General features: G+C 40.2%; 1 protein-coding gene across 2 annotated transcripts; it reads left to right on the forward strand.

The window, feature by feature from the left end:
• The first annotated feature begins 2,331 nt into the window (after nucleotides 1-2,331).
• Nucleotides 2,332-14,261, forward strand: LOC110349155 (IQ domain-containing protein F5-like). 2 transcript variants are annotated; one of them, XM_087186130.1, is made up of 5 exons: nucleotides 2,332-2,496; nucleotides 2,665-2,772; nucleotides 3,952-4,080; nucleotides 8,809-8,876; nucleotides 14,135-14,261. In XM_087186130.1, the coding sequence occupies exons 1-5, from the start codon at nucleotides 2,479-2,481 to the stop codon at nucleotides 14,244-14,246; spliced, it is 435 nt and encodes a 144-aa protein (XP_087042256.1). In that variant the 5' UTR covers nucleotides 2,332-2,478; the 3' UTR covers nucleotides 14,247-14,261. The 2 variants fall into 2 exon arrangements, with proteins under 2 accessions (XP_087042256.1, XP_087042255.1); XM_087186129.1 differs by lacking the exons at nucleotides 8,809-8,876; nucleotides 14,135-14,261 and having other exon boundaries at nucleotides 3,952-4,396.
• The last annotated feature ends 2,103 nt before the right edge of the window (nucleotides 14,262-16,364 follow it).

Consider the following 16,364-nt stretch of genomic DNA (forward strand, 5'->3'; position numbering starts at 1 on the left):
ATGCTATCCTAATTGTGTCATTTTATTGCCAGACTATTTTGGTTTAGGCCTTTGTTTCAAAGTTTAATGGACAGATGAAGAGTAGGCATATCTGCCTTTGTTCCCCACCTTAGGGAGAAAGCATTGTATCTTCTCTATTCATATAAGGCATTTTTGCTGGAAGTATGGAGTTCATGTCTTTGATCTGTTGAGAAGGTTCTGTTCTACTTCTAGTCTCCTGACAGCTTTTACTATGAACAGCTGTAGAATTTAGTCCAATATTTTTTCTCCAGCTACTGACAGGATCATATGGCTTTTTCCTTTCCTCTGTTAAAATGATGACTTTTGGGGCCGGGGATTTAGCTCAGTGTTTCCACCGCCTGCCTCGCAAGCGCAAGGTCCTGAGTTCGATCCCTGGTACCAAAAAAAAATAAATTAATAAATTAAATAAATAAATAAAATGATGACTGTGCTCACTTCGGCAGCACATATACTAAAATGATGACTTTTGGGGGTGGATCTTCCAATGCTGAACCAACATTCCCATCCCTACAATAAAACCACTTTCTACATACTGCCAGATCTGACTTCTAATAGTTTGTTTTGTTAAACAAATTTCTATCTATGTTCATACTTTTTTCTTCTATTATCTTTATCCAGTTTTAGGATTAGCACAATGTTGATTTCTTAAAATGAGGGGAGAAGTGTTCCTTCTTTTTTCTGCTTTAAATGTTTGATATAATTTATCAGTTAAAATGTATATGAGCCTATTGTTGTCATATAGGTAGGTTATCAAGTGAGAAATATACTTTTTTTAATAGGTGCTAATCAAATTTTATATTTCCTCCACAGTTAGATTCATTAATTTGACTCTCAAGGTACTTCTTGGAAGCTGTCAAATATATTTCAAAAAAGATTTTTGTAATATGCTTTCTATATCCTTTTAAATTCTGTAAAATCTGTGGTAATGTCTCCTAGATCTTGATATTGTAATTTTTAAAATGTATAATTGATATTGTGTAATAGGAAGAAAAGGTCTAAAGAAGCAGGGGAAGTGGGAGGGGTAGGTGAAAGGAAAGAAGGGAAAAGAAAAAAGTATGAGAAAAGGAAAAAAATGGAAACAAAGTCTTTGGAAATAGGGAAGAGTGGAGGGGGTGAAGGGAGGGCAGGGGAAGAGGGAAAAAATAAGAACCAAGATACTCATGTAATGGTACAAGATCCCAATGATGAATGTAACTGTATTTTATACCTAAAATGTACCAATAAATTTAATGGGGGGGGGGAGCACTCGGTTGATGAACTGTAACCACCATTATAATAAGACATAACATATTTCTCTTTGTTTTGTGCTATTGCAGGCAATACTCCTTATATCTCTACCCTAGATGTAAATGGTATTTGGATTTACCTGTACATTAGTTTTGCTTGTTTTAGCATGTTTGTGTACATGGAGTCATCTGACAGGTACTCTTATGCCTGGCTTCCTTCATTTAATATAATGTTTTTGATCACTTCTCTGCCTTTTGGCTAAGATCAAGTGTAATATTTTTTAAATTCATCTATATTATTCTTTATATTAGTGTGTTTCTCTTACTGCTGAGTATTATTCCATTATAAGAAGAGTGGACTGATTCTTTGCCTATCATCTGTTTGTGACATTTGGGTTGTTTCCACTGTTGACAGATTGATCAATGTAAAGCTACTATCAACATTGATGCACACATATTTCATAGACAGTGTTTTCATTTTTCATCTGTAAGTACCTAGAAGTGGAACTGCAGAGTTACAGGGTTGATACACATTTAACTTTATTAGAAACTGCCAAACCACTTTGCATAGTGAGTCTAGTGTTTGATCTGCTCTACCAGCAGGATTGGAGAGTTGCTGTTGCTCTGTCAACACTTAATGTTGCTAGTGCTTTTTTATTTTAGCCATTCTTCAGGATGTCTAGAGCTATATCACTGTTGTCTCCTTTTTTAGTTCCTTCATGACTGATGATGTTGGGCATCTTTTCTTCTGTTTCTGAGCCATTCACAAACGTCCTTTTGTTAAAAACTGTGAAATCCATTATGAACTCTCTCTCATCATTACTTGGTTACATTATATGATTGAACTAAAGTCCATGTATTGAGTTTCCTATTGATGTTTATTTAAATTGTCTCAGTATGTTTTTTCACCTGGAGCACAATGACTATCTTTATACATCCTTGTGTCAGTGAACCAGTGTTTCCAGTGTCTCATCTCTCTAACCACATTTTGAGCATTTCTTCAAGAAAGGATGGAAACTTTTACTAAAAAGTGCCCTATTTTTAGAAGTCATCCATTTGCTTATGTCATAGGTTCCCTTATGACATCATAGTCTCTCCCTTCCCTCACTCTTCCTGCCAACTTGCAGATGGAGGAGTGCAGACCTGAGCATGATGGAAACATCTAGCTCCTAACCATGGGCAATTTAAGGGATCACAGAACTGAGGGATTTGAACCATCTATCTAGAACTCATGGGTATTCAGTTTTGTGTAAGAGAAGGCCAGTCCTCTCAAAGCTGCAGCCAAGGGAAGAGGGATTTCTACAGTTAATACCTAGAGACACTGGGCAATTAAGGAAGTTGAGTATGTGTTAGAATTGCCAGCTAGTTGTACAATGAACAACTTACCCACACTTCTCTTTTTAAACTCTGGTTACAGAAGGATGGCCATCTTTGTCAAACCATAATTAAAGATATTGATGAAACTACTCTGTGGAAGGAGAAGGCAAAGCAAAACACTCCACCAAAACCAAAACAAAAACCAAAGGTAGGTGGGCAGGCTCCCAGGATTGGGGGTGACCCTTGACTTGCTACATCTCTGATCCATGTCCCTCAGACTGATGGCATCTCCTTTCTGGCTTGTAGCATAAGATGATTGTAGAATTTATTGTCCAAACCAGGATATATTTGGGAGTGGAAGGTGATGCTATTAAATATTACTCAGCACTACCAACAGCAATCAAGAATATCCTCTCCAACCAAGAGAAGGGGGTGCCTAATCCAAAGCTAGATGAATAGGGATTGACTCATGCTTTGCTGTTTTATTCTCCAGTTGCTCTATCAGCCTGAGAAAGGCAGATAACTGAGGCAGGCAGTCTTGGTTGGGGAAGGAGAAACTCTGAGGAGTGGGAGCTTGAAAGTTGGGGAGTAGCGTCATGAGGGCTGTTTGGGGAATGCATGGCCAAGCTAAGGGACACTAAGCTAAGCCCAGATTTCTGCGGGAGCATGTACACATGTGTGCATGCATGTGTGTGTTAGTAGAAGTTTAAGGTGTGGGCCAAAAGCAGTGACTGTGAGAAACAGATGAGAAAGGCCCCAAAATGTGTGGAGCAGGGAAACTTTTTTTTTTTGTACCTGGGCTTGAACTCCAGACCTTCCACTTGTGAGGCAGGCAGCGGCACCAATGAGCTAAATCCCTGGCCCAGGGAAACTTTTAATATCAGGATTCAACAGAGGGAGGAGCAGGCCGTGGATGGGGGTGGAGTCAGGGAAGAGAGGGCAGGGGGAGCAAAGGATGCCACTCCCCAGCAGGTAGGAGGGTCTGAAGGGCAGGTGAGGGGTGCTAGGTAGGTGGTCAGACCCAGGTGGAGCCTATGGATCACAGGATTCTTGCTCCAAACTGGCCAACCAGGTCCATGGAAAACCAGGTGAGATAGCGAGAGCAGGAGGGCTCACATCTAGGAATGGGGACGCTGAGACCCAGCGGTGGAGGTGTGTGTGTGTGTCCATTAACTGACATGGCAGAGAGGAGCAGCCAGAGGCCGTATGCCTGCCTGGTCGTTGGCTTTCATTATTGCCCTACCTGGTGCTCAAGCTTCAGAGGAAAAGACAATTGCTGACAGAGGACAAAGGAACTTTCCCGACACTCTCCGGGGTTGAGGTTTTGGAGAATATGTCCTGAATGTCCTTTCTTTACCTTGCATGGCCTCTGCTGCTCAAAATGAAGCGACCTCCTGTCCACGCATGGGCAGCTATAAAGATCCAGGCCTGGTGGCGGGGCACGCTGGTGCGGAGGACACTGCTGCATGCGGCGCTCAGGGCGTGGATCATTCAGTACTGGTGGAGGCAAACAAAGGTGAGGCTGCTGAAGAAGAGGCGGCGGGCGGCGCTAGAGTTGTACGCAAGGCAAATCTGGGCAACTGTGAAGCTACAGTCCTTCATCCGAATGTGGCTTGTCCGCCAGCGATACTGTCGTTTGCTCAAGGCCGTCCGTACCATCCAAGTCTCTTGGCGCTGGCACAGTTGCCATACCCGTGGTTTTTTCCAGGGCAGATATGAGCTTACAGGAAACCACCTACAACTTCAGCTCGATATCTTCCTAGGATCCCAAGTTTGTCGCATTACAGACTGCATCCCCTTTCCAATAAAGAACTGACCATGTCTACTCCAAATACTGTATGTGTCACTACATCTTTTTTAGACAAGCCGCTGGAGGTCCCTCTCTTGACAAAGTGTCAGAGAAAATAATGACAGATTAAAGCTTCCCTCAAAATTTTGCTCTGGGTGATCAGCAGGGTATGCCTGGGGCTCTGAGGGCAGAAGGGTGTGAGAGCCTCGTGTGGGATGAGCAGGGCCTGTGGTGATTAGCAATGTCTGCCCTAGGTAGGAGGGTTTAGCTGCAGGGTCACCAAGGCCACCAACTCTAGGGAGACTCCTCACTGCTGTCTATATAAATGGCAGCCCTGAGCTGTGTACCATTCTTTGCTTTTCATCCTCCAAAGCCTTCCCACTCAATTGAGAATGAGGTGAAAAGTCCTCCTCCTTCCCCCTCGTGGTTCTTGTGACCCTGACTGCTCTGGCCCTGACCACTGCCCCCTCCTGAGGTATTCCCTGGATGCTCTGCTATTCATCAGACCTCTGGAGCAGGTCATGCCAAGCATGCTCCATCTGAGAACTTTGCACTGGCCTCCTGCTACCTTGGGAGTTCTCTTCCCAAGGTGTTTTTGCTTCATTCAGGTTTGTCTCTGCACAGATCATAAGCCTCCTCCACCTGGGATTCCTCTGTCCACCTAATTTTGGTGGCATTCCCTATTGGTTCTAGCTCCTGACTCTGTTTACTGTGTGCTAAGTTCTCATTGCAACTCAACGTGATCTTACTTCATTGTTCATCTAGTTTCTGTTATACCAAATAGAGGGTGAGCTGAAGAGGAGCAGGGCTCTGGGCCAAGCTCTAGCACACCCTGACACCACATGGTTCTGTCATTTTCAACTAGCCAGTCCTAAGTTCTTTGCCTGTCCTGCAGGCCTCTCCACGGAAGCTCCAGCAAATCCAGGGCATAAGTTCTGCCCTTAGCCCTGTCTGCTGTCATCTTCCAGAACTGGAGCACCACCTGTGACCCTGTGTGTATGTGACTGAAGTAAAATTCACATAAAACTATTTTGGGATTAATATATACAATTAATAATTAACATAAAATGAACAAGTCAGTGGCATCTAGTGTTAAACACTGTTAAACAACCACCACAAGTTCTACAATATTTTTATCATTCTAAAAGAAAAATCTCATGCTCATAAGTGACATTCCCTACTACCTCTCCATGCCCTGGCAACTCCCAATGTGCATTATGTCTCTATGCATTTGCCTATTGTGCTTATATCATATAAACAGAATTATAATCACACAACATTTGTGTCTGGCCTCTTTCACCAACCATAATTTTCAAGGTCCATTCACATTGTAACTTCTTTTTTTTTTGCAGTACCAGGGATCGATCTCATGACCTTGCACTTGCCAGGCAGGCATGACACCACTAAACTACATCCCCAGCCCTCACATTATAACTTTATTACTGAATAATATTCCAGCATATGGATATGTCACATTTTTTTTCCATGCATCTTTTGATGTGTTGGATTGTTTGTACTTGGGCTCATAAATAATGCCACCTCAAGTGGTTAGCATTTGTGCCTTTCTGTATACCCATCAGCATTATCCAAGGATTCCAATTTTCTTTGTCATTCTAGTAAGTCATTACCATCCTATTGGAGTGAAGTGGTGCTTCACTGTGGCTTTAATTTCCACTTCCCTAATGACTAAAGATGTTGAGTATCCTTATGTGATTATTGGCAATTTGTATAGTATCTTCTTTGGACAAATATCAATTCAAGAATTTGGAAATTATTTTAATTGATTTGTTGTTTCAACATTTCTATAAAAAAATGAATGAATACATGATTCATGATTCTACTCACATCTTATACTTGTGGATTTTAATGGTCCAAATCCTACTGTGTAGAATGAACATGTCATCATCCCTGAATCCTCCTACCCAACAGACATGTTGTTCTTAGCCTGAGTTATTGTTTCTCTCTGGCAATATTTCTTTGTATGTGTATTATGTATGTGTGTGACCATTAATCATTAAATGCCAACTTGAATGGATTAAGAAATGCCTATGATTTTGCAAAAGGAAACGGGACAAAGAGATGGAGGGAGATGTGAGGAAGGGTGTGAGAAGGGGTGAAAAAAGAATTAAGATGTGCCATGTACATGTAGAAATACGTAATGAATGTAATCATTATGTACTGCAAATATGTACAAATAAAAAATTTTTAAAAGACCAAATGGAATAGAATTTGGAGTACGCAATCAAAAGAAAAGAAAAACCTGTGAGATTAGTGAAATACAGTATTGGGTGTGTCTCTGGATGACTGACATGTAGATCAGCAAACTGAGGGGAGAAGATTCACTCAGGATGTGGGTAGCACCAACCAATAGGCTTATAGCCTGAACAGAATAAAAAGGGAAAGAAGGACAAAATGTGACCATTTCTGAAGAGCTTCATTTTCACCATTGTCTTTGGACATCGGTTTCCAATTTCTTCAGCCTTCTAATGCAGAGTTGCACCACCAACTCTTCCATGAGCTTCCAGACCTTCAACCTTGAACTGATGCTGCAACTCTGATCCCTCTTGTTCTGTAGCTTTTATCTTGTTGGGCTGAGCAGCTACTGGACTCTCTCCAGAACACAGACAGACATCTTGGACACTCCCCCCACCCCCGATCTTATAAGCCTACCTAATAAAGCCCATTGCATAATTATGTGCATATTTTGTGTTGATTATTCCCCTGGGAATCCTAAGTAATACAGACTTTGGTACTGAGAATGGTTCTAAAGGAACAGAATTGTAAAGATTAATTTCTATAATTTTTCTAGTGGTTTCTAGAGTTGTCCCTGTAATTCGATGAGACCTAAAACTGCTATGGTGTTTCCTTCTGATAATATAGAGGGTCCTAATAGTCCATGATGTGAACTGTTTAAAATTATATGCAACATAGATCCATTTGATTATCTTAATGCACCACCTGTGAGATGCAAAATATTTAGTGATTCTATATACAATACTTTTGAACATTTCTGGAAGTGTTAGAAATGTAATGATGCTGGCTGGTTGCTCTTAGCATCTCTGGACAAACTACTAAAAGAAAAGAATGAGACATATATAAACAATCTAAAGACTTCTAAGTGTGTCAAGAAAGTAATAAAGGACAATAATGAGCTCAAAGATTTAAATTCCAAGCTCCAGGTGTACATAAGCAGTCTACAGGCTGCCAAGTGTGTCCTGAAGGAGACTCTTCTCTCCTTTAATCATAGAGCTAAAGTTACCAAAAACCAACCACAAACCCTCATAATGCAATTGGCTGAATTATAGCACAAGTTTAATGCTCAGTATATCTGCATTTATAGAAAGAGCACTTGGTATGGTTTAAATTTGAAATAGTCCCTAAAGCCTCATGTATTGAGAAAGTGATTGGATTATGGGATCGTTATAGCTGATGTACTGTTAAGAAGTGGAGTCTAGTCAGAAGCTGTGGGTCACTGTGGGCATGACCTAGAAGGGTAGATCTCATTTCTAGGCTCCTTCCTAGACATGCTCTGCTTCCTGCCCATCATGCTATGAGCAGCTCCCCTCCATCATTCTCCTCTGCCATGTAATCCTGCCTTGGAACCAGCAGACTTTGGACTGAAATGTGAACCAAAATAAACTTCTCCTCCTTTCAGCTGTGGGTGTTGGGTATTGTGTCTCAGCAATAGGAAAAGTGATTGAGGCAGTAGTGATTGGAAAAGAATGGGATCCCATAAGCTGGGATGGAGATACTTGGGAAGAACCTGAGGTAGTAGAACTCCTAAATTCTGATGAGGTTATATTTTGTCAGAGGAAGAAATTTCCACACTCTCGGTGGTGGAGGTATCCCCAGCCCCAACCCCTGTGGTGTTGGTCTCTTCTCCTATACCTGAGGAAACTAACTCTATGTTGACTTTGGGAATAGTAATGACCTTCACTAGTGCAGTAACCAAGCAAGACAATGATGATTCTCCTCAGAACTCACCTTTATCATCCACTATTGAGAAGGAGTGGAACCTTTGAGAGGCAGGACCTAGTGGGGAACTTTAGGTCATTGGAAGTATTTCCTCAAAGAGGATAGTGGAACCTTGGCCCTTTCCTCTTCCTCTTTTGTTTCATGTCCATGCAATGAGTAGGTTCACTCCACCACACATTTCCATCATGGTGTGTTGCCTTACAACAGGCCCAAAGCAACAGGGCCAACTAGTCATGGACTGAAACTTCCAAAATTGTGAGCCAAACAGACTTTTTCTCTTCATAAGTTAGTAATGCCAAGTATTTTAACTTCAATTCATGACTGATTCTCTCTTTGTTTCATTTAGGCTGCTACCAGCCCTTTTCTGCCTGTAAAGCTAATGAGAACACATTATATTTCATAAAATAGGGTGTAGCGCAATTCTAGAATCACAAAAGCTAATTTGATCTTTACATATGTCCTTATTTTGTCTTTTGACAGTTAATGCTGACCTACAAAGGAATGCAAAGGAGTCTAGTGATGAATCCTGAGACTCCTGAAGAATGCAGGTAAAGCACTGCTGAACCTCTTTTGTGGTCTCCTATTTTCTTCACAGAGACCTGAGGGTGTAAGTAAAGTTACTCTTGGGTTCAGACTCTGCTCTCTTTACATCAAGCACCTGAAAATTTTGTTGACTTTTGAATCTAGGGTTAGTTTGTGCTGTGAATTTGTGCTGAAGAGAGAGAGAGGCTATGAATGTTACTGGGATACCAAGTGTCGGTTTGTGCTGTTGGAGGACACATGACTTTTGATGTTTTACAGATAACTGAGGGTGATTGCATAAGTGGCCGTTTATGTGTGAGGTGCACAACTCCAGCTTTCAGAATTCACAGGGATTTGGGTTTTATTCTATTCCTTCATTTGTTTCTTTTCTTGAATGCTAAAGTGGGGGAGTTCGTCAAGGGATCTCAGACCCAATCATATCTTGACTGGTGGACACGTGTCAGGCAAATAAAAACTATTAAGAGCACCCCATCCTAAAAATTGAGATTCCTAAAAAAAGGGTAAACTTGGTCACAGAATGGATTATTTTGACACTAGTTTACCTACCAGCTTCAAAAAAGTTTCCGTGCAATGAGGAACACTGTAAAACTATCAGAAGGCTAAACCAAATGGCAGTTCCTTTCAAGGCTTTTACCTCATCTATGAGAGAATAAAGATTCAACATTGTCTTAGTTACTTTTTCATTGCTGGGACAACATACCTAACACCATAGGTTAAAGGAGGAAAAGTTCATTGTAGCTCACAGTTTGTAGAGGTTTCAGTTCATAGTTGGCTAGCTCCAAGGCAAGGTGGCGTGTCCGAGGGGCACCACAGAGGAGAAACAATCCAAGGAAGAGCAGCCAGGAGATAGTAAGCAGCAAGCAGCAAGCAGCAAGCCTGCCTTCTTCTGTCCCTTTATATTCCATTCAGGCTACAAGCCTATTGATTGGTGCCACCCACACCCAAGGAGGGCCTTCCATTATCCATATCCAGAATTATGCTAAACCAATTTAGTTATCACACACCCTTAATCCCAGTATCACACACTCTAATCCAGCATCACACACCCATGGGCCAGCTACCTCCCAAAAACACCAAATATGACTGCATGAGATTTTGAGGACATCTAGATATAAGCCATAACAAATAAAAACAGGAGAGCCTTGATTTCTAAAGAACTGAGTACTGTACCTTATGTTCTGGTCAGCTTTCTTGTCACTGGGACACAATACCCAACACCTACAACCTAAAGGGAAAAAGGTTTATCCGGCTTACAGTTTCAGGGGATTCAGTCCATGATTGTCTAGCTCCAAGGTAGAAACATCACTGTGGAAGAATGCAATGGAGCAAAGCTGCTTGGTTCATGGCAGCAAAAAGCAAAGCAGGGAAATAGCACCAAAGAGGAAATGGGCCAGAGACCAGATGTAGACCCTAAGGTCATGGCTCTATGACTCATCCAGTTGCATCCAGAAGTGTGGTTTACTAATCCCCTAGGCCATCACTTCTCAGCTTTTTGGCTAAGATCAAATGTCTAATCCCCTAGGCCATTCCCAAGCCAATCAAATTGACCAATAAGCTTAATTATCACATTCAACTCCTTGTCACCTTGACACCCAAACACATCTCTTTAAACCATACTTAATCTCCAAATAAACACAATAACAAGTTAATAATTCCACTAAATGTGATACAACAGAATAATCTCAGGGCTGGGGATTTAGCTCAATGGTTCTGCCACCTGCCTCGCAAGTGCAAGGACCCAAGAGTTCAATCCCTGGTACCAAAAAAAAAGAATAATCCCGTCCTCAAAGTCTCAAAAGTTCAAGCCTTGTTCAAAAGTCCACATCAAAGTCTCTTGACACTCAAGAAAATCTCATAGCTGTGCATGCATGAAAAATACTAGAAAGCAAGTTACTTGTTTCCAATATACAATAGTATGGGGTAAACATACCTATTCCAAAAGAGAGGAATAGATAGAAAGCAACCAGAACAAAGCAAGACCAAATCCCAACAGGGCACATATTAAGTCTTACAGCTCCATATCTGGCATCTGGCACACATGGTGGTAAGACCTGAGTTCCAATGGACTTGAGTGGCCCCATCCCTGTGGCCTTTCTGGTTGCAGCCCACAAGGCCTCTCTCTTGGGATGGCTCCAATTAATGGCCTGCAGTTTTCTTCAGCAGATATTCCACTTTCCTGGCATCTCCAACCTCCTAGAGTCTCCACTGCACATTTGGCTTCATATCCACAGCTTCACACAGTACCCTCTCAAGGGCTCCTTGCCTGATCTCCCAGGATTTTTTTTGAAATCTAAGTGGAAACCTCCCCAACACCACAATTCTTGAATTCTGCATGCTGATAAAACCAGCATAATGTGGATGATGCCAAGATCTGCGGCCAACCTGATCAATAACCGGGTCCCCTTGGATCATGGCTGGAGGAGCCTCTGAATGCCTATACAACTGAGCACAGTGAAATGAATCCCAGAGAACCAATTCCCTACATGGCATTTCTTTTCTTTCCTTTTCTTTTTTTTGGTACTGGGGATTGAACTTGCGAACTTGTCCTTGCAAGGCAGACGATGGAACCACTGAGATAAATCCCCGGCCTAACAAGGCATTTCTTTTTTTTTTTTTTTTTTTGGTACCGGGGATCAAACTTGGATCCTTGCACTTTCGAGGCAGGCAGTGGAACCACTGAGCTAAATCCCCAGCCCAACAAGCCATTTCTTGAGCAGGGGTCCAGGGTCTCTCTTCTCAAGTGAAAGGCTGACATTTTTGCACCTTTAAACCTGCAACGAATGAGATCTTGCTCATTCTAGAGATGTCCTCAAAGCATCTTTCTTCTTGTCCCAGTGCAAAATACTTGGTTTCTTTTTAAAGGCCACAATCTTTAAAACCCACAACTCCTTTGGCTTCAACTTTCTGTGTACTTCCTTTTGGGCCAAAATTTGAGTTTACCAAATTTTTCTGTTGTTTTTTGCTTCTGATTCTTACTTTAAAACTAGCTACCTGGAGATCAAAATTACCATAAAAGTAGGACATCAATGCCTCCTGATGCATCCGCCTGGGGTTTCATATCCTGAATCTTTTCATGAGGAAATAACAGAACAATCCCAACTGGAGAACAGTCTATAAAATAACTGATCTATATTCTTCAAATATTACTATGCAATGAAAGAAAAAGAGGTTGAAGAACTGTTCCAATTAAAGGAGACTGAAGAAACATGACAATGAAATGCAGATTCTTGGACCAGATTCAATACTGGAAAGGGGGAAATGATAAAAATGACATTATTGAGACAATTTATGAACTGTATGAATTTATGGACTATGAGCTGTATATCAAATAAATATTATATAGATCTTAAGTAGCTCTGCTGTAGTTATATGAGAATATTCTTGTTCATAGGTGATACCCAGTGAAATATAAAGGATTAAAGGGATGCAAGATATGTAAATTACTCTCAAAAAATTCAGAGATAAAATTATATGTATATATATATATGTACACACTCATATAAAGAGATAAATCAAATATTATAAAATATAAGTTAATTATCTGCTTAAATGGTACTCAGGAATTCTGTTACATTTATGCAACTATTGTGTATATTTTGAAAAGATGATGAAATCTTCTGGTGGCTCATAAAATTCCAGAATAAAGTCTGCCAGTGTCTTTGTTAGCAAAAACAAAACTAGCTAACAGCAGTACCCATGCCATAGCTTAAATATCAGTCTGCCTTGAAATTTCCTTACTAGATCTATTAGTCCACTGCCCTTAAACTCAGCTTTCCACAATCTTAGGACATAGGCAAAATGTAGACAATTTTTTTGCCAAAGTATAATATGCACAGCCTCTAGTCCATTTCCCAATAGAGTCCTGGTTCCCAAATGACACCTCAAGAGCCTGCCCTTTATTGTCTGCATTCCTATCAACAATTCCTGTGCCTTCTGGGCCCCAATCTGTTTTTTGCTTCTATTCTTGTTTTATCATCCACCAAGATCTATTTACAGTATTCTAGGGCTTCTCTAGCCCATATCTCCAAACCTTTCCAAACTCCTCCTACAAACCAGTTTCAAAGATTTCTGAACCTCATGATCAGTTATAGTCATAGCAACAATCCCATTTTTCTGGTACCAATTTTTTATATTAGTCACTTTCCTATTGCTGAGACAAAATACACAACATATACAACTTAAAAGAAGAGGGGTTTATTTTGGCTCATGGTTTTAAAGGGTTCACAGGGCTCCAAAGTACAAACTTCATGGTAGAAGAGCATTAACAGAAGAAAGGTACTTACCTTATAGCGGCTGGAAGAAGAGAGAGAGGAGAAGAGCCAGAAACAAGACTATGTCTTCCAGGTCATTCCCAAATGACCCACCTTTTCCAACCAGGCCCAACCTCTGAACAGCACATTCAGCTATTAACTGATCAGCAGATTAATCCACTATAGTGCCCCCATGATCTAATCATCTTCTAAAAGGCCCTGCTCTGAATATATGAGACTTTTGGAGACATTTTAGAATTAAATCATAACATCTTAAAACCATGTGATTTTTTTGTATTTGCCTTTGTTTCATAATAAGCATGATTTTAATTTGTTTTAAATTTTCATGTATTATCGACAAACTTTCTAACATCAAACTCACAATTAAGCCTTTTGACCCTAAACTAACTCTGGAGGGATCCAGAGGCCTCCTAAAATGTCTCAAAAGATTTGTGAAAGAGTGACATTCAACTAATAAGGTTTATTTAGTATATTCTGTGGGAAGTATTGTCACGTAACAAGTGATAATAACCCTTCTTTAAATTACATTGGATATATGTGTTATTGATATGAGTGCTCCAGAAACTGTATGAAATTTCTAGGAATCTAAGATGTTCTGACATAATGTTATTAGTCATAATTCTGGTTTTAGGTTAAAATGTTATATGCCACAGAAATATAGTTCTTTATTAATTGGTTATAATGAGTTCTAATCGTATTTTTCACTATAACTATTATTTGTATAAGTGCAGCAATAATAGTGGTTCTGCACTTATACAAATAATCAGGCCAAATTTGATGTGGATAAATTTATTTTGAAAGCAAATTAGTCTTTGGTAGATGTGGAGATTAGCATAAACAGAAAACTCATATTTTAGAAGAAAACTATAATATACCTGTTATTAAGATTGCAGTTGTACTCATTGCCTTTGAGTTTTTATTTTTTATAGACCAGACTGGATCCTGAATTTTTCTGTTTTCTTCCAATATCTGGTTATGACTCTCCAACTAAGGACAAGAACTGCTCTGTTCATGAAGCCCTACAAGCTGAAGGTGGACACTAGATGTAAATTTCAAGGGAAACCCTTTATTGATGATGTGTGGGGCACTCCACAAGTATATTGAAATGCTTGATGTGATGACAGTCAAATGCAAAGTAGGATGAGAAGCTGGTGACTTCATGCCATGGGTAGCTTTTCCCCAAACTGTTAGAACAAGACTACCCATTACAAAAAAAATCTTACCCATCTTAATTTTTCCTTGTTTATGTCTACGTCTTTTGCTTGACAGGTTACTGTAATGAGAATTTCAGAATGAGTAGCCTCTCCATGCAACTTGATGAAGTGTTGTTGGGTTTATCATAGAAAGCTCAAATCTTTACATGATCTAAGAGATCCTTTTATCCACCTGGTGGCTAATGGTAGCAGCATCCCTAAATGCAACTGTCCTAGTCTACAAGTGGGCCTTTTTATAGTCAGACTTCTAGATTCACTTGTTCTCACACTGTTTTAATTGAACCCAATTATAAGTTAATGTATGATACAATTACTACCTACCAGCTGACAGGGAGGAAATTGAGCAGTTGTTAATGCTTCTTGTAGCACATGAATAGGTAGTTGAAAAAAATTTAAATAAGCTGTTTGGTTAGAATGAGAGATTCTTAGCCTGGCCCATTCTCTTATCTATTTGACTTCAGTTGATTTGGCACATGGGGACCCTAGCTAAGGAGCATACTCCAGCTCTTGTATTGTCAACTCTGCTAGTTATAAAGTACACTCTTTGGGCCGCCATCCCATGCTCCTATGGGAGAGAAGCTGAGCTGGTCCCAGCACCCAGAAGGAAGCTCCCCAGCCGCCATCCCATGCTCCTAGGGCAGAGAAGCTGAGCTGTGCAGGCGCCAGAAGCACCCCTCCCACCCAGTGGAAATGAGAAGACACATAAACAAGCCTCAAAAACAGACTTCCAGATCACCTACAGCAACCCCAAAGGGAAACGAGATGGAACAATCTTGATATTCAACTACCTGGACTCTCTGAACTGGCAACAAAAAAGGATCTGGAAAAAATGAAATCGGAAATAATAACTCAGATAACAACAACGATTGTGCTCATGGTGCAAGACATGATTAATAAATCTAGAGAGCACACAGATTAAAAAAATAGAGGATCTGAGGAACATGATGGAATCCCAACATAGGAAACAAATGGAATCCATAAAACAGATGCAAACAGATTTCCAGGAGATTAAAAACTCCATCAAAAGTCTGTGCAGCAGAATGAACCAATGTGAGGATAGAATTCCAGATATAGAAGAAAAGATTGCAATTAGTGGCCAGGAAAAGAAAAAGTGCTTCAAAATTGTAAAGGAACACGAGAAATCAATCCAGCAGCTGCTAGACGATGCAAAGAAGAATAACATAAGACTGACTGGAGTCAATGAAGAAACAGGAGAGAGTGCAGATGACATAAAAAAACTCTTCACAGAAGTGATGGAAGAAAACTTCCCAAGAAGGGGAAAAGCACTTGACATACAGATAAGTAAGGCACATAGGACTCCAGCTAGCCTTGATCAAAAAAAATCTACACATAGGCATAAATAGTTAGGATTCCAGAAATCCAACAGAAGAACAAAATTCTACAAGCAATGAGAGAAAAGAAACAAATCACATACAAAGGAAAGCCCATCAGAATCACAGCAGACTTCTCAATGCAAACCCTCAAGGCAAGAAGAGCTTGGAGTGATATATTTTAAGCCCTAAAGGAAAACAGCCTCCAACCCAGGTTGATGTACCCTGCAAAACTCTCTTTCAAAATTGATGGAGAAATAAGATACTTTCATGATAAAGAGCACCTCAGGAACTTCATGAATATCAAACTGGCACTCAAAAAAATTTTAGACAATACCCTAGGAAAAGACAATGAGGATCACAACCCCAGGAAACCCAGCAGAATGAATCCATTGGGCGTGACAAATTAAACACAAAGGGGGAGAATCCAAAAAAAAAAAAAAAAGAAAAAGTCATGACAAGGCTTTTAAAACTTTTAACTTCATATCCCTAATGAGTGTATAATTCAATCTTGTTATTGTACTGATTAGTATTTTTCTGATTCTAGAGTTGCACACCTTTCCTTGTGCTATACTGGCTATTTATCATCTTCTTATGTCTACTTTTTAATTGAGTTGTCTATTAATGAGCTGTAAGAGTTCTTTATATATTCTGGTCATAGGTTATATGCATTGTAA

This window comes from Heterocephalus glaber, unplaced genomic scaffold (genome assembly GCF_053883595.1).
Source record: "Heterocephalus glaber isolate CG9 unplaced genomic scaffold, H.glaber_assembly_v1.0 deba00001504, whole genome shotgun sequence".
NCBI lineage: Eukaryota > Metazoa > Chordata > Mammalia > Rodentia > Bathyergidae > Heterocephalus > Heterocephalus glaber.